Source organism: Sinohyriopsis cumingii, chromosome 7 (genome assembly GCF_028554795.1).
Source record: "Sinohyriopsis cumingii isolate HCF-2022 chromosome 7, ASM2855479v2, whole genome shotgun sequence".
In the NCBI taxonomy this organism is placed as follows: Eukaryota; Metazoa; Mollusca; class Bivalvia; order Unionida; family Unionidae; genus Sinohyriopsis; species Sinohyriopsis cumingii.
The window spans coordinates 95,876,763-95,901,444 of NC_142967.1; the positions used below are offsets into that span (position 1 = coordinate 95,876,763).

The window sequence follows — 24,682 nt, forward strand, 5'->3', positions numbered from 1 at the left end:
TCTATATATGGATATAATGAGCAAAGTAAAATGTCTTATTTTTCAACCTCCCAATACGTGATTTAAAAAAAAAATTAAAAAATTTAATTCTGTTACTTTCCATTGCGAAAAATGTCATATACCTATTGATTAGCAATGAAGCTGCTTTTCAACTAATTAAGTAAAACTCGAAAGTTTTATTTTATTTAGTCGTGTATGTTCATTAAGGATCATGCAGATCAAAATCTTGGCTCTCCCTCAGATTACGACATGACCTATACCGATATCTACAAGGCAGGCGCGCCGCTTTCTAAAAGGTTCTATCAATCCATTAAGCCAACAAATATGGCGGCCGTAGGTCATAGGATTATAGGTTTGTACTTTTATGCGACTGCTTATTTCTTCTTTGTGTTTCTTTATGGAATTGGATTTCAGTCTACTGAAAGATAATTTTAAATTCATTTCCGTATATTATTTAACTATTTATCCGTATAAAAGAACAGGAAATAATTGCACATATATCAGTGGTCACCCATTTTCAGCAAGTTCACCTGTTTTCGAACATGTTGGCACGAGCTGGAATTTTAATCAAACAAGTTTTTGTTATTAGCAAACTGTAACCGCTATCTTTTAGTTATGCGCTTTTCGATAACATGACTTTGTCAGTTTCTGATATCGTTGTAGAGCTATGCTGAAAGTATTTGAGCACTGCTATATCCTAAGTCGTCCTACCTGTAAGACCTGACGCTGATATTTATGTTTAGCACCTCAACAAAATCAAAATGTGCTATGTCTTACATGTAGGACTATACGCACTTAAGCACTTATACCCACAGGGGCTCGTTAAAAAGAAAATTAGGAGTATACCGTCAGTGATATGAGGGCTAGAGGTCTAACTTGTAACAGTGTAACACAAGGGAAGACCGAAAGGCAAGCAACAAAATACCTCTGTTCTGTAGTAAATATTGTACCTTCTAGTCCATGGTCAAATCCAGATGTTATGAAACACCCAAATCCACACCAAAATTTACCCAAATCCATACCAAAATTCACCCAAATCCACACCAAAATTCACCCAACTCCATACCAAATCGCATTGTGACCACCGTCTCAGGTTCTGAGTTAAAATAAAATGTGCTAAATTCCAAAAACAATTAGAAATTCGTTGTATGAAACCTAACAAATATAACATCTCCAATTACCATTTGCTCTGAAAATATCGACAGAGTCCTGTATGACATATATATCTCTAACGTGCATTATTAATTGCAGCTATCTATATTATAAAAGAATTACTTTATTTTGAAAACATTGTAATTAAAAGTTTTAAAAAGGGTGTTTTAATATTGGTTGAAAGTATAACTGGTACATATGCAACCTTAGTTATTTCCCTTTATTTCATGTATTCCGTACAACAATGGCAGAATTAGTATGACAGTCATGTAACCCAGCTTATGACAAAAGCAGACTCAGTGTGACAAATCCAGACTGAATAATTTTATTTTATAATTACAAAAAACTTTGTGTGACTTCCATGACTTTGCATGACATTGCGGTGCTTAGTAGGACTGTGCATTAGTCCTGCAATGTAAGACATAGCACATGTTGGTCTGGTTTAAGTGCTCCCAAAACATAAATATCAGCATCAAGGTCTTACCTGTAGGATTAGACTGTGCATTAGTAATTGAATCCTTTGCAGATAGAATATGATCAGAAAAGGAAATCTAGCATCCAAATGCCCTGTACAACAGTCATGTAAAATTTCTTTATTTGCAGATGATAGTACAGGCTCCTGTTGTAGTAAAAATATCTATTTAAATATTTATTTTGGTCACAGTTTTATTCCCAAGTTTCTGGAGCAAAACTCAATGTCTCAAAATCAAATGGACTGACCATAGGGAAATGGAAAAGTCAGAGTGACTGTGTATATCTAGTGAGCATGTCTGTAAGAACATGTCAATTGGATTGTCAATTTAATATGTACATATTGAATAAAGATTTTATTAAAAAAGAAAGAAAAAGAAACAAAAATGTAAATCATACCAAGGTCATTGAAAGCTAAATGTTACCCTGAATAATAGTTCCTTTTAAGTTTCCAAATATCATACCATAAACAAATCATTGATGTTCAAGACATGTGCGATGATATAATAGATTCCTTTGTCCATGTCCCTTCTATGTTACTCATCTGTAACTTCTGCCTTGTATTCCTTTGTTGGTACCCTTGTTTCCATCTCCCAGCCCTGCTTGTTGGTATTTCCGGTACCCTTGTTTCCATTCCCAGCCCTGCGCCTTTGCACAGCAACCTAATTCCACTTTCTCTCCTCATCTCCTTCTCTCTAATCTTCAGGTGGCATCCTTTCCCATCTGGAAAGCTTCCTGTGGATTAGAAGGGACGTACAGTTGTGCCTCCTTGTTGAAATGCAGGAAAATTAACACACTCTTACAGACTTTTCATCAGCATAATGGCAATTAAGTCATTAGGTAAACTCGTACACTCAGATCTAAATACTCCAAACATGCTTATTCTATTTTAAAGGTTATATCAATAACAATAACATCACAACTTCTGATACATACACGGATATCCCTAATTCTCTACATAGTCAGCTATCAACATCAACAATATTCATATGCATTTCCTACCTTACAAATTACAAACGACATGCAAATATAAAATGTCTTTACATGCACAAGGCCAACAATGCCTAACCCAGCACAATCCACAACTAATTATTCAAATAAAAACAAGTACAAGGCCTAACACTACTCCCCACTAAATTCGGTTATGCACCATTTATCATGATGCAACATAATAGCAAGATTACACCATCCACTTTGATTTTATCCTAACAACTCCATACATTAATCTTGAATATTATGAATTTGCTATATGCTACATTACGTTATGTTGATAATTCAGCTATACAAAGATTAAATTTCCACTAAATTTAATGTACATAATAACATATAAATCTATCAACACCTAGTTAGGAAAGTGAGACAGATTTGGGCGAAGATATTTTACCTCAAAAGCCTTTGTTCCAAATCTTGTCCGAAGTTCCTAGAACTCCTTTCCCACTCTTTGACTTTTTTTGGGGGGTGTCCCTCATCTGATCTTTTCAGACCATTCAAGGTAGCCCCCGTCCTAACTAATATTACCAGAAAGCTGTGCTTTTGTTATATAGTGTGTGCTATTATTAACTATGTTTTCCAAAACAGCAAGACCTAGCATCCTATGGATGTACAATATAATGTGCTTGTATATTATGATTCTCATTCAAAGTCTTATTTCACTATGTCGTCCAACTCATAGAAGTAAGTGAACTTGGTAAACAACACAAATACACATTCATAATGCATCACAACATTTAATATAACATTTAATTTCAGGAATTTGATAAATGAGCACACATATTTTTAACATTATACTCACACATTGTCGCTAAGTTGAACTTGAAGCATGTGCTAATATCACAGACACCTTATTTAGGGACGATATTAATGCAGATCATGAAGTTGTAATAACGCCAAACAAGAGAAAAACTTTTATATCAATATCTTGTCAATTTCAGTGGATTTGGTGTGGATTTGAGTGGATTTGGTTGTTTTGTAACACCGGTGAAATCCAAGACTATAGTATAAGTCACATAGCTCATGTAAGCACTAAAAGTCACTCTTTGCAGCTATGGGTGTCACTTTGGAGAATCTGATTACACATACCTTTAAATTGCATTTATTCACTTTATTTCACGCCTTGCCCATCAAAATGCCATTGAAGATTATTGTATAAATTCCTCAAGAAATGCTTAATGGCAAATTCAGTGATATCGTACTTAGACATTTATAGACATAGTCCCCAAGCAGTGATCTCATTTAAAAGGGTTTTGTTGCATGCATTGATGTAAGAGATAATGCATCTGCAATTGGGAAAAAGTTGTACTGCAAAGATAAACAAAGATGTGACAATGTTGTAATTTATAAACAAAGCCTGGGAAAACACTGGCAGGAAAACAAATTGGCACACATGTCCAATAAATTGGAGGCAGTTATGTAACTTTGTATATATCATCTCTATGGTACGTCTTGTCTTTTATTTCCTTTCATATGTAATACCTATTTTTCCTGTACAGATATGTGCTTTCGTACATGTAAAAGACTGTAAAAACTGCTGTGAATTCAAATTTATTTTAGTTAAATTTTATATGATGCTAAGTTATCATTTTGAAGAAATGTCATATGTACAAGCTAAGAATAAAACTTATTGTATGTTACTCCTCTGTCCCATTCATGGTTGAACATCCATACAGGGGATGAATTAAGATGCACGCGACATCTTGTTCATGCAATCATACATTGATTTCCCCTGCACTTGTTACAATATCGACTTTCTTGACCTAGTGTGATGCCGAACTGCCATTGTAAAAGTCCATAGCGGTCAACAATTTTCTTCTGGAAATTTGTTTTGACAATTAATGCGTAGATTGCTCAAAAATCACGACTGAATAAACTTTGTTATAACTATATTACAATTAAATTTTAAAAATAAAATTATTTTTTAAAATTTGTATCAGTAAATGTCCTTACATGACTTGTATGACTTGTACAATAACTGACTGATACTGACATCTTCCTTCCCAGTACTTGCCTATTTTCATCCAAATTGGCGAACAACTGTTGAATTTTCTCCATTATGTCACAAACTGAGCAAAGTGTGAGCTGTTTTGAAAATTGAATTATTCTTGACTACGGCTGACAAAAGCTGGAAATTAGTATACAAAATTAGGACAAACTAGCAGGGGTGGAACTACTGTGAATTATAGACTCATGTCTTCCCTTGTGTTATAGTGTTACAAGTTGGACATCCCACCCCTCCAACCCTCAATTCATTGACGGAATACACTAATTTACTTTGTACAAACCCCCTATGCTTATACCAGAGTGCTATGGTATTGTGGGTCTTTAAGTTTGCAATCAACAAATAAATGAATGAAAACACTGACCTTCAAGATATTATATACATGTATGTCTATTTTTTCGTGTTCTTTGCTCTGTATTAAAATGCATTTAATTTCCAGTTTCAATCAGATGAACACAGGAAATGATTGATAAAAAGACGCCATGTAGATTCCAGGTTATGCAAGGGTAATTACTCTGATATTGTACAGATATTTTGACAAAAGCATATACTTGTTCTAATGTTAGGAACTTAATGCATATGCTGCACAAAGTGTAAATCAACTTAAAAAATTGATGCTACTTCCTTGGCACATTCTGCCACCAGTGCCGTCCAACAGAAACTGATAAGAGAGAAACAAAGAAATGCATCTGTAACCGCCTGTGATAGAGTACAGGGATTGTCACTGAGAATGGACCACCAACATGAGCATGAAAGTACACGTTGACCACAGACTGTTAAAAAAACTCCTGGTGTTCCAGTGAAGAGTAATAAATTATGTGCAACAATGTTTTGAAGTCATTTGCAAAAGCCACCAGAAAACAACAACTGGCCATACTTCACATTTTGACTTTTATTTGCTGGCATAGATTCAGTCTCTTGGTTCTTGACAAATACAGTAATTATGTGATCTGACTCTTGCATAACATTATTGGCCATTAGTTAAACAATTTGTTGCATTAATAGCAATTTTAAGACGATATAAATTCTATTTGAAAACATGGAGCACAGCCATTATTTTTGGGGAAACAGTGATATTCACGTTGTGTATTTTTAAAATAGTAAACTGATCAGTAATCCTGACATTCTCCTGAAATCAACTGGTGATTCAGAACTAGCAAATTATGGTCATGTAGTGTATATAAGTACACGATAGGTGGCACTATGCAGAAAAAAATGCTAAAAAATCTGAATACCACAATTCCATAGAACCCACCATAGCATAACAGCCTACCATACTTTTACTGTTTTAGAAGTATATTCCTTTCATAGTGATATCTCTCATTACTTTAGAAACAGTTATTTTAGCAAAGGATGGATAATAAATGATTGATACATTCCCTCATATTCTTCTTGGTATGCTTTCAATCAGATGACCTCATGTTGGAAAGTTCGTATTATCTCACCATTTTTGATGCACGTCACAGAAGTTTATTTCTTCCTGTGACACCATTGTACATATGCACCAGTGAAAATAATATATTGCAGAGCAACATCAATAACACATTTGTGACTTTTTCAGTACTTAATTGACATTGTAAAAATGCAGAACCTCAATTCTTGAATGTATGTTTGTGTTTTGGTTTGAGGCAGCGACTCCAAATTTTTATGGGTTTTAATAGTTTATTAGTTTTGTCTTCTTATCTGTTATGTTTATTATATCTATCATGGTTTGCTCTTTTTTTTTTGGTATGTGTTTTTCCAGTCACTTGTTTTGGAAGCAAGAACTCTTTGATTTTCTTAACAAGCTCATTCAGAACATCATATTGGAGTGTCTGTCCACAATGTGTAGTCCCTATTGTTCAGAGCAATAGTTAAGACTCACTGTGGGCCATAAACAATGTCTACTTGGCGCCTCAGTCAGCATTGTGCTCCAGACTTAAAGATTTAGATAAAGATTTACAGCTGACAACATTACAAGAGCCTTCCTTTTCAGTCAGGACACTGGAAACAGACTGGTCGTAAAATCACAACTATTCCTCCTTCACCTCCATTACTGACCAATCTGCCTTTCAACAGTGCTTTCAAGACCTCAGACTCATGTTATGTTAACATCAAGAACTTGATACAAGTACCTCTCTACTGCTCTCTTTTAATCCCCAAAAGTATTAAGTATTACATCATTTAATAACCGATCAGTGGCAACACCAGAAATAAAACATAAATCTGAAATTTTATCATCCACCGTAGCATCGATATATTTTTTTTAACCTTGAATTTTGTAATTTTGCCAACAGCAGCTTAATGCTTCTAGCAGAATTCAACTTCCATTCTCTACAAACCCGCATATGTTAAAATTCTTGCACTATATTCACATTTTCATCTTGGTACAGTCTGATCACATACCAACCCACCAATGTGGCCACATATTAGACTGGATTGTGTTTACACCTGATGATGATATTTTGGGATGCACTACTGTCTCACGAGCATCATATGCTACCCTGATCTATCAGTCCCTGACCAACCACTCATTTACTTTCCAAAACGTGACATGCTCATCATTAACAGAACTCAAATAACCAATGACATTAGTTCATACCTAACAACTATGCAGAATCCCACTGCTGAACAACTCCACCTTTGCCTGCATTCATTGCTTGATAAGCATGCACATATAACCTTGAGTCGAGTCTCAGCAAAGAAATTTGCTGCATGGTACAACAGCGTAAGTGACAAGCTGCATGCCGCTAAGTGGGAACGCCGTAAGGCTGAGAGATGGTTGCTGTCATCTGCTCTAACTGTATATATTTGAAATTGCCAAAAGGAATGTTGCAAATATAGTTCATGCTGCAGAATCCACCTACTTCAGTACAATAATCACTTAGAGTACCAGCTGCAAACAGCTATTCTGTACCACAGACAAATTATTGGCAAGTAACAAATCTACACCACTTCCTAACACAGCCTCACAGGCAGTCTACCAGATCAGTTTGCTAATTTCTTCTATGACAAAGTGCAGACTATCAGAGATCAACTTAACAGTATCATACAATCTGACCCATCCGCACCTTACAGTTATGGTACAGAATTTAAACAACTCCCATTCACAAAATTTCAGCTGATATCTATGGATTTTCTATGAACAGTCCTAAAGAAGTGTCTCACTTATTTTTACATAATTTCCAGTCGGCTTATTGCTCCTGTCATAGCTCAGAAATAACCTGCCTCATTATCTCATACACCTTATCACATGCAAGAATGTTCTCTAGACACATCTTTTCCACCAGCAAGAATGAATCTGACCGTTGTCCATTTATCATTATTTTTTAGACTAAACTGCACTATAAACCCAGTTTGCATATTTGGTTATTTTTGTAAACCCATTTTATGTTTCATGTTGTTATTTTGTGTAATAATTCATTTTTGTGTTTGTGAGACATTTTCATGTTTTATGTTGTCTGTATGCAAACTGATTTTATGCCCTTATATATTATCTTGATGTAAATTACTTAGAGCTTTTTAAAAGATTAAGTATCTATTAAGTTGTCATTATTATTATTATTATTATTATTATTATTATTATTTACTGTTTTTGGAACTTCAAAACTGTTTTGCATCCTTCACAGATTATTTCTTTAGAGATGTAAATAATCAGAGACAGAAGACATAATTTTGCAGGTTTTATTTTTTTTTTTTCATTTTATAATCAAACAAATTTTAAAACAATAATTTGGTCAAAATAAGTTAAATATCAAGATTCTCATAAAAGCCTATAGAAAATTTACTGTTAAAAGTAAAATTCCCTATTTATCAGATAGCAAATTCTAAAACTTTTATTTCAGTAAGCAAAAACATAGGGATTAATTAAAAAATATATCTTTAAATTATGTAATTCATCTAAATTTCCCCAAATTATAATAACAAGATAACCCCCTCTGAAAATCAGTAATGATAGATCCACATAAAACTTTATAACATTGTACTGTAACGGTTACCAAAAAAAAAATTAAGTTTACAACAGAATTTTCCAAGTAAAAAAAAACGTTTCTTGATACTACAGTTATTCATGAAAATAACACTATAACATTTAATTTATACTGTAAACCTACAAATATACATTGATGATTGTTATCAATACTATGATTCCTACCACCCATTTAGTCAGCTATTAAGAATTAGATGAATCTGTACTAAACAATCAGGCTGAGAAACGTGACTCCAATTTAGTTCAATTTTATAAAGGAAGGGGCAATCTGACTACGATTCTAACTGAAGCTTTTCAAAAAGCAAGTTGGATGGATAATTCAGAACTACTGAAACCAATTTTAAAAAAATCCCCCAAAATAAATATGCAGTGCAATACCAGCTATCTTCAGATATGATAAACCGATTTTTGTACCGAGGATTGGGTATAAACTTAGTAACCAACTAAGAAGAGCCAAGTTTTCTAGGCATAATTGATAAAATATTCACAAATAAATTATTGGATTGCAAGACCATTAATTGCAGTTCCTGCATGAAAATGGATCAGTCTTGAATCTTTAGAAGCACATTTACAAACCTTGAATATAAATCAAAACTAAGAGGACATGGTACCACACATAATGTCATCTACATGTATTACATGCACTAAATGTGGCAAACAATGCTTAGGTGAGACTAACATGAAATTCAGAGTGATAATAAAATAACATTTGAGGGATATCCACAATCATAAAGATTCTCCAGTGTCAAGGATTCTTAATCTATCTGACAAGTGTGTGAAATATCAGATAACAAAAATTATTAAATCTGATCCAGAGCTCTTTAGTTGCACTTTTTATTGGAAAGATAAAGAACAATTTGGATGTACCAATTACTTTTCATCCGATAGGGATTACCATCTCTGTTTAAATGGGAATCCAGGCATTTTTAATTCCATATTGCTGTACAATGTATTAATGTCTATGGACAAAAAGGTACGGAATTTTGTTATTACAAGTTATTATTTCACCCACTTGATGCTAAATATTGCAGGATATTAAAATAAATGAGTATTTTAGCCATTTCTTCACAATCAAAGTATATTTACCGTCCCCCATGAACCTGTACTGAATTGTGCGATACCAATAGCCTGTATGGTCAATAAATAGGTTCCATTTAAATTGTCCACTGCCATTTAGGTTATATTATTATGTTGTTCTCTGCTACAATGCCACATGTACAATACCAATCCAGACCAGCATGGATTGGCTGTCATTGTGTGTGAAATGCACTTAGCTCTCATTTCCAAAGCATGATATGGCCAATAATGTGTCCAAAGTGTCGCCAAAAACCAACATTATCAACAACCATAATGCCACAGTATGATCCTACATCCAGCATATGTCTTTGTCAGCAGCTGCATTCCCGCTTACTGTCCAGATGGTGGTGGAGGGTTTCTCAGACAAATTTGGGGGCTTAAGTGATAGCAAGGGTTAGACGTTTTTTTCATGGTATTCATTCAGTCCTTTATTCAGTCTACTCCATGCTGGATGTGCTTGAGGTGATATAGCAGTTGTGCCTTGGGTATTGTTTACTGGAAGGTCCTGGTGTTGCCCATTGTACCCTTTTTAGTCTCCTTGTGATCAGGTACTGTTTTCGTGTCTTTTAGAGCTGCTGTAGCCTCAGTTTCAGTTGAAAGTTTTTCCACACATTTTCTCTGGTCTCTTGCCAATGTTTTGACTTCTGTATCCTTCTCTGTATACTCCTTTATTATCCTTTCTTTCAGCCTGGCAGATTTTGTATCCAGAAGACATGTCTTGGTCATTGTCCATTCTTTAATCTTCATTCATGTTATTTCCGAGATTAATTTTGGCTTCTTGCTTTTTATGTAGGCATCCTTCATTGCCTTGTTAAATCTGTATATTGTGAGCTCTCTCTTGTTCTTGGAGAGTGCTAAATCTGTCTCTGATGGCTATATTGAACTCCAACTTGATCTTGGGGCCATGAAGTTTGGAGTCATTGAGACACTGTTTTTTGGAGATCTTGAAGTCTGGTTTTTCTCCATTCAAGTGCCACTTCTGCCACCAAGAGATTGTGGTCGCTTCCCAAACCAGCAATCCACCAAGATGTTCCAGTGCACACGATAGCGTGATTTGTGCAAAATTTATACGAATTTGCACTTGGAAAGTGGTGATGCATGAGAACTCCTGCAAATTAATTTCAAGTTGCCCAAAATGAAAAATTAATGTACTCTGTTCAGTATGTAACTTTTAATTCAGCCGTTCACCCTTAAAATGCTTGTAGAAATGTCATGACATGTAGCTTTTGACCTAACTGTTTACACATCTGATTTCATCGGCTTGACACAAAAGGTTGTTAAACTAAATTTGATGGCATATTGGGCTCCATAACAAGCATTGTGTTGAAGTTTGAACCTTGCATCAGGGTAGTTTTACAAATGCACATTTATAATACGGGCTATTCAGAAGACCAAAAATGACAGATTCCCAGCATTGTTCATCTTTAGATGATGATTGGGCAAATACTGGCTGATGATAGTAATGAAGGTAATTTATTTGTAAAGTTAGGAAGTATATCAGATTATTGGAGCTGGGAAAGTGTTAATGGAGATACCAGTAATTTTGAACAGAAAAATAGTGTTCAATATGAATCCAATATACATGCTAGATGGAAGAAGAAAAAAACTGAGGGCATGATGGTCAACCCCTCATTTCACTGGTATTTCAAAATTAAATGTAGAGAAGGCAGACAAAGAAGCCAAAATAAGATACAGACAATTTAAAGTAGAGTGCACTTTTTGTTTCTTTTCTCATCACAATTTAGCCCTGCATGTGCTAGAAAACTATATAGCCCTAACATCAAGGTTATGATAAAACTAATAAGAATAAAATATGTACCTGTATATACCAGAAACTAATATTGGTATTTAACTACAGGGGGAGCTTGCATCATAGTAACTCTTGAGCAATGCTGACATGAAAGCTTTCACCATCTTGGCGCTCACAGCCATCTTGTCAAGGTGGTTCCAAAGCACAAGTTTTTTAAAGAAAGAGTTTCTAAATTGTTCTGCTCAAACTTTTAACAACAAAAAACGTGGAATTGTCAGTAACCTGATTGTCTACAAAGTTTTTAGTTTCAAAGTCTGCGTGGAATTTAGATATGATGCATCTTTTTGGTTTAAGTTAAGTTTGACTAAATAATCAGCAGTGTCTATTGCCAGTACCATACCCTATCACTGTCTTGAATAGGTAGGTGAGCTTATTGAACTCACATCGTTGTTGAAGGCTAGAGAGTTCCAGAACTTGTAGCATCCTTGATACACAGCCTTCATCATGAGATCTATAATCCTTTGGAATAAATTGTGCAGCTTGGTGCTAAATCCTTTTTATGGATTTTATCTCGTTAGTAAGGTAGGGGTCCCATATAGATGAGCCATATTCAAGTGTTGATCGGACTAAAGACATGTATATGCCATCCACCAACTCTTCGTGAGGTCGGTTCTTTAAATTCCTTTTTAAGAACCACAGTGAAGTATTTGCTTTACAGCGGATGTTGATACATATGCCCCATTTGACATCCTCTGAAATGAAACCCCCTAGTTTGAACCTGTTGGTACCTGTTGTAGAATGTCATTGGGGGGGTGTAAAGTTTTGAAGATTTGTTCCTGATCCTGAGTATATAGCATTTCTTATTGTTAAATTGCATGCCTCATGTTAAAGCCCGCCTTTCCAATTCATTAAGGTCGTTTTGAAGAATTTCATGACCGCATTGTCTACCAAATTGACCACATTGTTACACATTTTTTTCTTCACAGCTTAAAATAGTGATGGTGTTACATCTCAGTGTAGGGGCCCTGAGATGACAGGTGGTCTAAAGCACTCACCATTATGGCTCATTGCCATCTCACCTCTGTATGCGTGGCTTCGAGTCTCAGGTTCGGCCAATGTGGGAATGGGAGAAAGATTGCCAGTAGCTTCTCGTGGGTCAGTGGTTGTTTCTGAGTTTTCCTGGGTTCTTCCTCCACCATTGATACTGGCCGCCATGTATAGCCCATCTTGTGCTGAAAAATAGCGTTAAACCCTACTACAACATCTCCATGTAAGGGGAGATAACTCTTCAAAATTCAATTACAATACCATATTTCACTGTTGCATTTCTCAGGAAGACTGGTGACATGTCAGATTTTTCACTTAAGTTTCTTAACTAGAAATTATCTCACCATTTTGAAGCTTTTGGAAAATTTCAATTGTAGATTTTATAATACTGTATTCTCTGTATATCTCTTTGGAAATCCAACATCTGCTGAAGTAAGGTAATTGAAATAATTTATGTACTTTAAAAAACAATGGTCACAATTATCATTTAAACAAACCAATTACTTTATATGAAAACAATAAAATCAGTCCAAAAGCAACCATATGCAGTTAGGTTTTGGCTGCATTTTTCAGTATGTTACATTCTCTGAACATCTCCTCAACATTCAACGATGATGCCACTGTATGATTGATAATACTGAATGTAATCATGAGATAAAACTTATAATGTGTAATCAAGAGATAAAGCATATAGTAAAGAATACTTAATTTAATGGAGATAAAACATACAGCATGGCACACATCATGTAATGAAGGGAACAAAATATACCATGGAAATCTTCATGTAATCAAGAGATAAAGCATATAATATGGCATACTTCATATAATCAAGAGATAAAACATACAGTATACCATGCATGTACTTCATGTTAATCAAGAGATAAAACATACAGTATAGCATGCATGTACTTCATGTAATCAAGAGATAAAACATACAGTATAGCATGCATGTACTTCATGTAATCAAGAGATAAAACATACACTATAGCATGCATGTACTTCATGTAATCAAGAGATAAAACATAGTATAGCATGCATGTACTTCATGTAATCAAGAGATAAAACATATAGTATAGCATGCATGTACTTCATGTAATCAAGAGATAAAACTTGGTTAATCAGTTGATCATTCAATTTAGCAAACTTCAGATAATAAAGAATAAGACTAAACTGAAATACAAGGATATAGTGGAACTCTGCCAACTTAATTTGATGGAAATACAGGTTATTTCATAGTGGATGTATTACTGATGTCAAGATCCTCATTTTTAGGTTTTATTATTTCAGGTCTTGGTACCCAGATCCTAAAAGGAATAATTAATGGAACTGGACCTGCTTGGTGGAAGAGTATTCCAAATGGGAGTTTTCAACCTCAAGCTGTCAATTTCTCCACAAGCAGAAGTTGTGCTAGTCTGCATATTTCCCATCCACTTGGGACTTCAGCCACTGGTTATTCATCAGGGACAAATCCTCTACTGAGAACAGGGTAATTCATTTGTAACAATAAAATTCTTTAAAAGTGTTGATTAACAGTACTATTTTTGGAATTTTCCATTTGTGACATTTAAACTGTAAATATGTTATAAAGGTGTTAAATTAAAGTGTAGCTCACATGTTTTTTTATATGCCTTCCATAGGAGAGAGTTTCTTATGATATCTGTCTGTTGCAAGTTTCATTTCCAGACAGCAACTCAAGTTCTCCAGCATCTACACTTAATAAATTTTGGGGAATACCTTGCACTTGGGTAAGACTGAACCATATTGACTTTGCATTCAACAGTCCTGGTAATTGTGACTGAAAGAAGAAAAATAGTTTCCACACATAAATTTCAGTTCTCCATCATCAGTGGTTACTAAATGTTGTGGGGCCCCGAGTGGCCGAGTGGTCTAAAGCGCTCTTCGTTACGGATCACTGCCATCTCACCTCTGTCTGCGGCGGTTCGAGTCTAAGATTCAGCCAATGTGGATATGTGAGAAAGCTTGCCAGTAGCTTCCCGTGGGTCGGTGGTTCTTTCCGGGGTTTTTTCTGGTTCTTCCTCCACCATTAATACTGGCCGCCATGTATAGCCTATCATGTGCTGCAAAATGGCGTTAAACCCCACAACAGCAACAACTAAATGTTGTGGATGGCGAGCCTTTGGGGTAATGAAGAATATAGATTTTATTTAGTAGAAAGGTCAAAGTACCAATGTCACTCCGACTGAAAGATTTTTGCACAATAGCATTAGTTCAACACTGCATACCTGAATCAAACTTTGTGCATGACTTGTACTTGGTGTATTGAAGAAGCCTATTGGTATAAGGTTCAAATGGTGAAAGACCAAGGCAGCTATTACTAAAAGAAGAAAAACTGATTGTGCACACAAATTTTTTGTTATCAACAAAAGAGGACTATTAAAAATGTAGCAGGCATATACTGAGCTGTTCATGGTACTCATGTTGTTGTTTTTTTGTTTCCAACATGCATTATAATGGAGATGTAGAAAGCTATATTTTTATGTGGCGAAAGTGCCACACACACTACACATCCACATCGAGTCACATTGCAGTCGTGGTGGAGATATTAGTGTAGGCTTGGCTGACTTGCAAATCAGTGCACATGTTGCAAAATGAATATAAAGCATAATCAAATTAATTTCCTTTATTTAACATATTGTCATAACTTGATAGTTTCTGTCTTGTAGGAGCAAATGTACTGATTCAGTCATTTAGACTTCATGTGAAAAATTGGCAGTAAAGAATCTTTAAAAGTTTTGATGTCTATGAGCTTCATAAACAGTATCTTTATCACTCGAAAATACTGAATTTCTAAATTCAGTTACTTAAAACATGGTATATTTAGAGACAATAAGTCGCTAAAATCTATGCATGTAAAAATTTGCAAAATGAACACTTACTAATTAAAGGAAAATTTTAATGCACAAGACAGAAATATTTGAATGAAAGTTTTTTTAATATCGTGTAATAAGTATCTTTTGTTATCAGATTGTAAGTGGTCACATTTTACTGTGCATCTGTGAATTCATTGTTTTAAGTAAAGACAAAGAGACCATTTAAAATATCAGGTTACAGAATTTCGTTACAAAGATAGAGAAGTTACTTAAAACCTTTTGCACAGCTAACAAAACCATTGTAAATCCATACTCATTTTCTCACACTGCATGGAATTTTTTTGCTAAAATTTGTACATGTATAAACAATTCTGGATATTGAATGAAAACAATTTGTATGTACCAGTGGCTACTATTTTAACAACCAAAAAAAGTATGCATGCTCTAATGTCTCAGTACAACATAGTTATCTTCATATATTTTTGTGTTCGACGTGGAAGCATCAACAGATTCAAGTCCCATTAATAATGATGCTTTTATATTTGGTAATATATTTATATGCATATTTTCTTAAACTATGGGTTCAGAGACAGACAGACAGATAAACAGACTGTTTAAAACAGAAAAGTAGTGAGAGAAAATATGATTTGTTGTATGCATTTATTTTTCTAATAAATACATTAACCAGTTACATCAATGCTAATAAATAAACTTTGCTACTTCCCTGAAAGAAAATTCTGCCGTGCATATCATATAGACATTGAAAATAATGTCTATGGGAAGAAACTCTTCCAGATGATATTATGATTACCTCTCCTTGACAATGCAAGATGGACAGCTGTAAACCAAATAGTGCTCAGTTTATGCTTTCACATCGATATGATCAGCATCACATTTCCTCACAATATCCATCAGAATTCATCATTGAATCAGTAAGTAATGATAATTAAGGTTACTTAAGGTATTAGTACCTTTTTTTCATCATTTTTCATTGATATTTATAAGTTAGTGGACTTGTTCAGAAAATGTACATGAACTTTCCTGTATCATTGGTAAAAGAGAGAATGTCTGAATGCAGGAATTCCCCTGGAACAACCCCAACAGGAGATTATAATCTGTAGGGGTGAAAGACAATACACCTGTTCTGTGTATCAATACAATTAACGATACAATACATTATTGATACACATATTAACTTGATGGTCTTTCCATCTTTAGAGGGTCTGTCAGCGGTAGGTGGTGTCCTTTTCTGTGACATACTGGTTGTATTTCCAGTAAGCAGATTCCAGACAGACAGACATACACATACTTAGCATATGTTTATATGCCATTCTGATCCATTTCAAGATAACAAAAATATTTTTAAACAGACTATCTGTTAGTTGTCAGTGAGTTTTATTCAACATTTTAGGCCATTGTGGCATCTCCATTTGATCAGATGTAGGACTTACTTAGCCACCTTACGGAGGTACTTTGATTAAAGAAATATCTTTACTTTTTCATTTCATTTTTTTTTGCATTCTTATTTATTTAGTTTAATTTAAGGCCATTGTGGCATCTCCATTTGATCAGATGTAGGACTTACTTAGCCACCTTACGGAGGTACTTTGATTAAAGAAATATCTTTACTTTTTCATTTCATTTTTTTTTGCATTCTTATTTATTTAGTTTAATTTAATTTAACCTGAATAGAGATATACATTTTTGTAGCACAAGATCCAGTAGGGCTAAAATGTTTCAGAAAAGAAATGAAAATTGCATTCTTCTTTTAAATTGTCTGTATTTTAATTTGGCTTTGTGTTTTGTCTTGTCTACAATTGCAGAAAGGGTGATTGACCGGCATGGTGTCTATTTTTTTTTTGTCCATGCAGCATGTACCTTGGACTCGTATTTCAGTACCATTTTCAGGTTCAAAATGATTTACTGGTATCTGCATTAACACTTTTCCCAGCTCCAGTAATCTGATATACTTCATAACTTTAAAAATTATTGTCATCATAACTATCATCAGTCATTATTTGCTGAATTAAATCACGGTTCAGACTACAACATAATGCTGTTCCAGGACACAATGTGCAAATCAAATTTAGTTTAACAACTACAGTGGTATCATTTATTTTCATTGGGCTCAATTTTTGTGGTTTTGTATTTTAAAAAAGGGCATTTTCATGGGTACTTAAATTTGTGGTTTTGCTTGTACAAGTTTGCATATTAGTATGTATTTAATTTCATGGTTTAACCTCTACAGATACCCAAAATAAAGAATACAAAAGAATAAAACTATGCAGATGCAAATGTCAGTCACTTTAATGTTTAAAGCAATACTACCACCTGTATCAGCACAAATCAAAGACCTGGCAAATTCATTACTTACACCATGTTTTCGACCAAGTGAATAACATCAGTCGACACCGACACAGTCAACAACACTAAAACAATACTTTCATCTCTATCAGCACCAATAAAACACCTGTCAAGATTAATCACTTTCATCTCATTTTCATTTGAGTGCTCATCATCAAAGGAAGCTGACGCAGCCAACAACACTTGGCAAATCGGTTATTAAAAAGAAGAATTAAAGTCACACTTCCACGAGTGGTATGCTAAACAGGCCATGGATGCCATTACGGAAAAAGATGTTACTGGTGACGATTAGTGCACAGTATTAGTAAACCTTGCAACCTCATTAATCAAGCCAATTCACGCTGAATGAATAATTGCAGCTCCTGCGACAGTGAGTGAAAGATTATCAATCATTTTGAGAAAGCTGTACTTGTTTACTTCAGCAATTTGGGGATTATTTACCAGAGACATATTTGTGAGTACCATGAGACGTGATTGACACGATGTTGATACTGTGGCTTTGTCCAAAAATCTGTGAAGTGTAAGCTTGAATACTCTGCTGTAATTAGTGTATATACATAGTGAAATCAGGTATGCCTCATGAAAACACATGCAGACATGATTCAAGCTATCTTTGAACACCATTTTCGAATGCAATATTTCAATCCGGTACATTATTGAAATCATCAGCACAGTCTGTCTTCTCAAGCATCTAGCATCAAAGAGACAGGGATTTCATCTGGTGGATCTAGTGACTGAAGCCCAGTCAACCACCAGAACCCATTAATGACAGCAAAACCATCTCAAAGGTATGGGTTGGTATCTTTTGCTGAATCACCTGGAATTTCTCTTGGTAAGAAATAAAATGAGTTTCTCATTGCCTTGTCATGTGTCACATGACCTTAAGTTGTGTTCCGTTAACATAATGGAAGCAGTTATATCCATCATACAGGGACTACAGCCTTATTTCCCTTAAAGGAAATCCATTTTAGAAATTGGGAGCACATGCATTCTTCTTTCTGTAATCTGTTCTCCCAACATTTAAGTGATAGGGTAGCACAGAAAGGAAATCTACAGTAAATTATGTTTCTTAGAGAAACTTACCTGATCACATTAATATGAAGCCCTTCAACACCTCCCTGCAAAAGCAAGCATTCTCATTAATGTTTTATTGACACTTAACTGAATACTATAACTGGAATACAGGTAGACACCAAGTGCTGGGGAGTGGGAGTAATTATAATAGTATGTGGAAGAATAACTTAAGTAGATTTATATTGTCTATATGATATATAGATTGGAAAGGCACCATTTTTGTATCTTTCCCTGAGAGCTGGATAAATGTTAGCTGAGTTTATTTACTTATCTTAATGTGATTGGGATAATGTTCTTAGAGGAAAATAATTTACTATAAAATGTCTTTTCTGTAAGAAATATCAACAATTTTAATATTAGTGGTGATCTTCAGCACAGTAGCTTAGATAACTACACATTTTCCACTTTACACAAAATAAACTGAAAAAAGCAAACATTCATTTTATACTCAAGAGAGAGATTGTTGTAAAATAATAGCTGTACACATTAAAGTAGCCAAGTAGCTAAACTTCATAAATGAATTTAAATATTTAATGTGCACACTTGTATAAATGTGTGCGCTTTCTTTTTGCCCCACACATGTAAGTAAGGTGAGATGGTAGTAACTTTTCCAGTGGTGGTGGAAGCAGCAACAATTCAAGGTTTGTGCTAGATTTTTTTGAGAGTCAAAAGTAGTGGCCAACAAGCATATTCAAGCAGTTGAGGCACTGGGTTCCATAGAACCTGTGTATACACATGAAAGAAAATCAGTTTATTTAGTTATGTTGTCAGGCAATGATAATTCAGAATTTATATATTTCAAGCCCCCAAACAATCATCACTCAACATGCCCAGCCTGAAATCAAGAGAGTTGGTTTGGTTTGATTTTGGTGTTTTTTGACATAGCAGTATTTTCGAGGTTATATCACACCATTGTAAATAACGTCTTGCCTGAGGACAAACCAGGCTGATCTGATGGTGGGAATCAACCCCCACCCCATTCCTTTGATCAGGAATCCAACAATGAGTCACCATGGTTGCATGTAAGAGAGGTTGCCATCTTGAATTGCATAAAGTTTTATTCCTGAGACTATAATATAAGTGATCAAGCTGAAATGTATTTGTAAGTTGTTTATTTTTCAGAAAATAACAAAAAAAAGATATGTGTATCAACTAAGATTGTAATGTAATCTTCACCAAAAGAAAGAGAGTAATTAGTTTTTAAATATTGATTTCCTTCTTTATTATTTGTTCCAGTGCTAAATTTAATCAAGTTTTATGATGTACAGTAAATGCTGCATCTGTTGTTGTAGTGGGTTTAAAGCCATTTTTCAGCACATGATAGGCAATATATGGCGGCCAATATAACTGGTGTAGGAAGAACCTGCAAAAACTCATAAGAACCCCTGACCTATAGTAAGCTATTGTCAGCTTTTCCACATACCCACACTGGCAGAGTCTGAGACTGGACCCAAGTGGACAGAGGTGAGATGGCAGAGATCATTAAAGTTGAGTGCTTTAGACCACTTGGAAAAACCTGGGGCCCTGTTATAGTACACAGCAGGCACCAATGTAAGGCAGGTCCCCGCTACTTACACAGCAGGCACTAATGTATGCCAGTTCATTGCTACAATACACAGCAGGCACTATGCCAGTTCCCTGTTTAAGTACGCATTAGACATTGTTGTAAGCCAGGTCCCTGTTACATTACACTGTAGGTGCTGTTGCATCCGAGTCTAAGCAAAACCAGTACTCATCATTAAATTAGTGCATAAATGAGTTAAGAAATTTGTTTACTTTTGTTTTGAATGTATCCGTCCAATATAATTATATTTTATTTTAATTATTTAATTTTTTGTTTTACATTGTAACTCAGCTTGATACATGTAATATTTTCAAATAGAGTATCTTGTGTGTGCATCTATAGTCAGCTTTTGGTTGATTATGAATTGTACCTGACCTTCAATAGCCATAAGTAATTTTTGGGCACAGTTAGTCTCGCTGATAATTATATAATCCCTTCATAACTTTAAATATAAAACCATATCTTGCCCTGTAGATGCAGACAGTTTTAATTTGATAAAAGTAAAAGGCCAGTACAATGTTAAATCCATATTGCTTTTAGTAGATGGATCAGCCTAATGTAGTTAGTGAGCTTCAGAAGTGTAAAATGGATCTTTATGTAGGAAAAAAAAGAAAATGATGAAAAAAGGCAGTACATATGTATCGTATATACCATGCAGCATGCCTGCCACTTCAGAGGCTTTTAAAAGAAAGTAGAGTGAGATGATAGCACAATATCTAAAAAAGGCATTGTCAGTTGAGTATATATTTTTTAATCCTTTTTTATTGTATGCTGAACATTCCACAAAAATGCAATCTCAACAGGTGTCTTTGTATATTGTGTATTTATATTTAAGTTGTATGCAAAATGTAAGTGCCTTGATTACTTCACTTAAGAAGACTATTATTATTATTATTATTATTATTAAAGACAAAAGAACTGTTAACATATGCAATATAATCTAAGTGATAATTAAAATATTAAAATGAACAAAAGAATAAATGACAGATACTAGCAAAATTAGAAATAATATTTTTAAGTTATGGCTGATATTTTTTATCACAATTGCAAAATAGGATTTATAATAATAATAATAATTAAGTATTTTTAATTCATAGTCAAACTGCTGACATGCAGAACACCATCCAAATATATATATACTTATATTAGACTGCATTTTTGTGGAATGTTTGGCATAAAATAAAACAAGGAAAAATAAATCTATAATCTACAAAGGACATTTGCTTTATTCAGGGCATTTTGCAACCTTTTCGGCAGTAGATATCTTGCATGGTTATATAGTATATATGTGCTTATTACTTTTTATCAAGGGTCCACCTCACAGTTTTGCTGTTTATCATGTACATTAGGCTTGTCTGTCTCTTAAATATAACAAAGACTTAACATTGCACTCATCGTTGACAACTCCATTTTTCCCAGTTATAATTGTGCAGACTGTGCAAAAGGTATGGTTTGATATTTTTTACTTATAACATGATTCAGTAATTTTCAGATAGATAATAATTGTGCCCGATAATTAGTGTCATATAATCCCTGGAGTGAACAATATAATGTTTCAGATTTTTTAAAGAAAAGGCTTTCCACTTGATATTGCATGATGTATTTTGATATTTGCCACAAGTTATTTTTGCAATAAAAGTGCCCGAGTTTTCATTAAACAATATGCAGATGAATCAGGAGTATGCAGACAGAAAGATTTGAAATTACAGATTTATGTAACTCAGATTTGAAAAAGTAGGCAAAAATAAGTTGCTGAAATTTAAAAATGGCTTGAAAGAGAAAGAATTGGTATCAAATTTTTATGTGATTTCAGGAATATGAGAAACTCTCAATTCTGAATTTGTTTCTGACACTGTTAATACTAAGATTATCCTTACCAAATAGTTTTCTGCATCATAAATCACAATTTATTATATAGAATCAAGAGTATTAAAGGAGTTGTATTCATTTTGTATACCTTATAAAAGCAGTGCTTTTCTTTTTTTATAGATCCCTTTTACAGAGTTGCCTTCCTTTCATCAGTAGCATTAGAACAAAAGTTCGTTTTAGTAGAAGAAAAGGAAAGCCTGCCAATGTCAGGGCTGTAACACACCGATTTTTCCGATTAGACTGGGGAGTCTGGATACGGCCACGTGCAGGGAGATACAAGAAAGTGTACAAACAATCCCCTGAACAAAAGAGGCAGTTACGACAACACGTCTTTTGTAACAGAACTCAATGCAAGCTTTTAGACAAGATGACCACATTGTTTTGGAAGAGAAAGAGATATTATGTGGATGATCCATATGAACCCTATCAAAAAAGAGTTAATCTTCCAACTTATTTTCCAGAAAAGCCTCGTTTTGTACCATAAATGATATGATTGTGATTGTGTAATAATGCACTATACAAAAGGTATCTGAAATAAATATTGAAAGGTGACTTTATTTCTTTAAAATAGTTTTTTATTAGAGTCCCACTTGACAAAGTCTGTGGATCCCCATAGTGCTGATGTCTCTGACCTGCCATCCATCTATGTCTGACCATCCATGAACAGTTTGGTTTATGCAAAGATATCTTCACTGGTAATTATTGAATTTTAACCAAATTCTTGATGTAGCAATTCTTGGTAAGACCTTAGTAGAGCTAGATATCCACCTATCCATGTCATTTACAGGATCATGACACCAGATTGAAGCAATCAGCATTCAGTGTCATTTACAGGACTTACAGCCCCTGATTGCCTGTCCTCCTGATTTTGAATCAGCATTCAGTGTCATTTACAGGACTTATAGCCCCTGATTGCCAGTCCTCCTGATTTTGAATCAGCATTCAGTGACATTTACAGGACTAATAGCCCCTGATTGCCTGTCCTCCTGATTTTGAATCAGCATTCAGTGTCATTTACAGGACTTATAGCCCCTAATTGCCTGTCCTCCTGATTTTGAATCAGCATTCAGTGTCATTTACAGGACTTGTAGCCCCTGATTGCCTGTCCTCCTGATTTTGAATCAGCATTCAGTGTCATTTACAGGACTTATAGCCCCTGATTGCCTGTCCTCCTGATTTTGAATCAGCATTCAGTGTCATTTACAGGACTTGTAGCCCCTGATTGCCTGTCCTCCTGATTTTGAATCAGCATTCAGTGTCATTTACAGGACTTATAGCCCCTGATTGCCAGTCCTCCTGATTTTGAATCAGCATTCAGTGTCATTTACAGGACTTATAGCCCCTGATTGCCAGTCCTCCTGATTTTGAATCAGCATTCAGTGACATTTACAGGACTAATAGCCCCTGATTGCCTGTCCTCCTGATTTTGAATCAGCATTCAGTGTCATTTACAGGACTTATAGCCCCTATTTGCCTGTCCTCCTGATTTTGAATCAGCATTCAGTGTCATTTACAGGACTTGTAGCCCCTGATTGCCTGTCCTCCTGATTTTGAATCAGCATTCAGTGTCATTTACAGGACTTATAGCCCCTGATTGCCAGTCCTCCTGATTTTGAATCAGCATTCAGTGTCATTTACAGGACTTATAGCCCCTGATTGCCTGTCCTCCTGATTTTGATTCAGCATTCAGTGTCATTTACAGGACTTATAGCCCCTGATTGCCTGTCCTCCTGATTTTGAATCAGCATTCAGTGTCATTTACAGGACTTATAGCCCCTGATTGCCTGTCCTCCTGATTTTGAATCAGCATTCAGCATCATTTACAGGACTAATAGCCCCTGATTGCCTGTCCTCCTGGTTTTGCTTTATGCAGCATTACTTTACCACAGTTTCATGGTTTTAAACCAAACTTGATTTGTTTTTTTTTTGTAGATGCGACTTTGAAGGAGTTCGATTTCCAGTGTACCTCAAGATTTTGGGAGGGGGTATTATTTCAGCCAAATTCGACATGTAGGTTTGTACTGACGAGTTAGAATGAGGTTGATTTTAGGTGTTCCACAAGGTCATTTACAGGAGTAATCCATCCTTCCGATTTTTGGATTCTGCAACATTATTTAACTTAGGATTGTTTAATTTAAATCAAATTTAGCATGCACTTTTATATTGACATTTGTAGCATTCCACAACATTCTATGCGACCCTGCTATAGCATGGTAGTTGGGGTCCATAGAACCCAACCGTATTATGGACTGAACCATGTTATAACAAACCAAGTCAGCTAGCTGAAGAAAATGATGCATTTATCTAAATTATGGATGGCGGGGGGGGGGGGGGCATAAAAGCAGGTGCAACAATATGTGCTTATGATTAAATGAAAATAAACTAGTCTGAAAAACACTTGTGTATTACAGCCTATAATCTGTTAAGTACTGTACTTGTATATAATAAATCCACGAATTCGAGTATAGATCGCATGCTGTAAACTTCATGTATGACTCAGATCCCATTAGAAAACAGCAAT

At 34.8% G+C, this 24,682-nt stretch overlaps 1 protein-coding gene across 1 annotated transcript; it reads left to right on the forward strand.

Annotated features, from left to right (window-relative positions):
• Nucleotides 1-266: 266 nt before the first annotated feature.
• LOC149795758 (large ribosomal subunit protein bL35m-like) lies at nucleotides 267-22,713 on the forward strand. The gene is made up of 3 exons (XM_089965664.1): nucleotides 267-352; nucleotides 13,747-13,945; nucleotides 22,282-22,713. Exons 1-3 carry the CDS (start codon nucleotides 325-327, stop codon nucleotides 22,643-22,645), a joined length of 591 nt encoding a protein of 196 aa, XP_089821790.1. The 5' UTR covers nucleotides 267-324; the 3' UTR covers nucleotides 22,646-22,713.
• Nucleotides 22,714-24,682: the final 1,969 nt, after the last annotated feature.

Bases quoted from the DNA above. Each gene is read 5' to 3' on its own strand.
- LOC149795758 (XM_089965664.1), top strand. From the start codon at position 325: ATGGCGGCCGTAGGTCATAGGATTATAG. The intron at 353-13,746 runs GTTTGTACTTTT...TTATTATTTCAG, and splicing joins CGTAGGTCATAGGATTATAG to GTCTTGGTACCCAGATCCTA. The intron at 13,946-22,281 runs GTAATTCATTTG...CTTTTTTTATAG, and splicing joins AATCCTCTACTGAGAACAGG to ATCCCTTTTACAGAGTTGCC.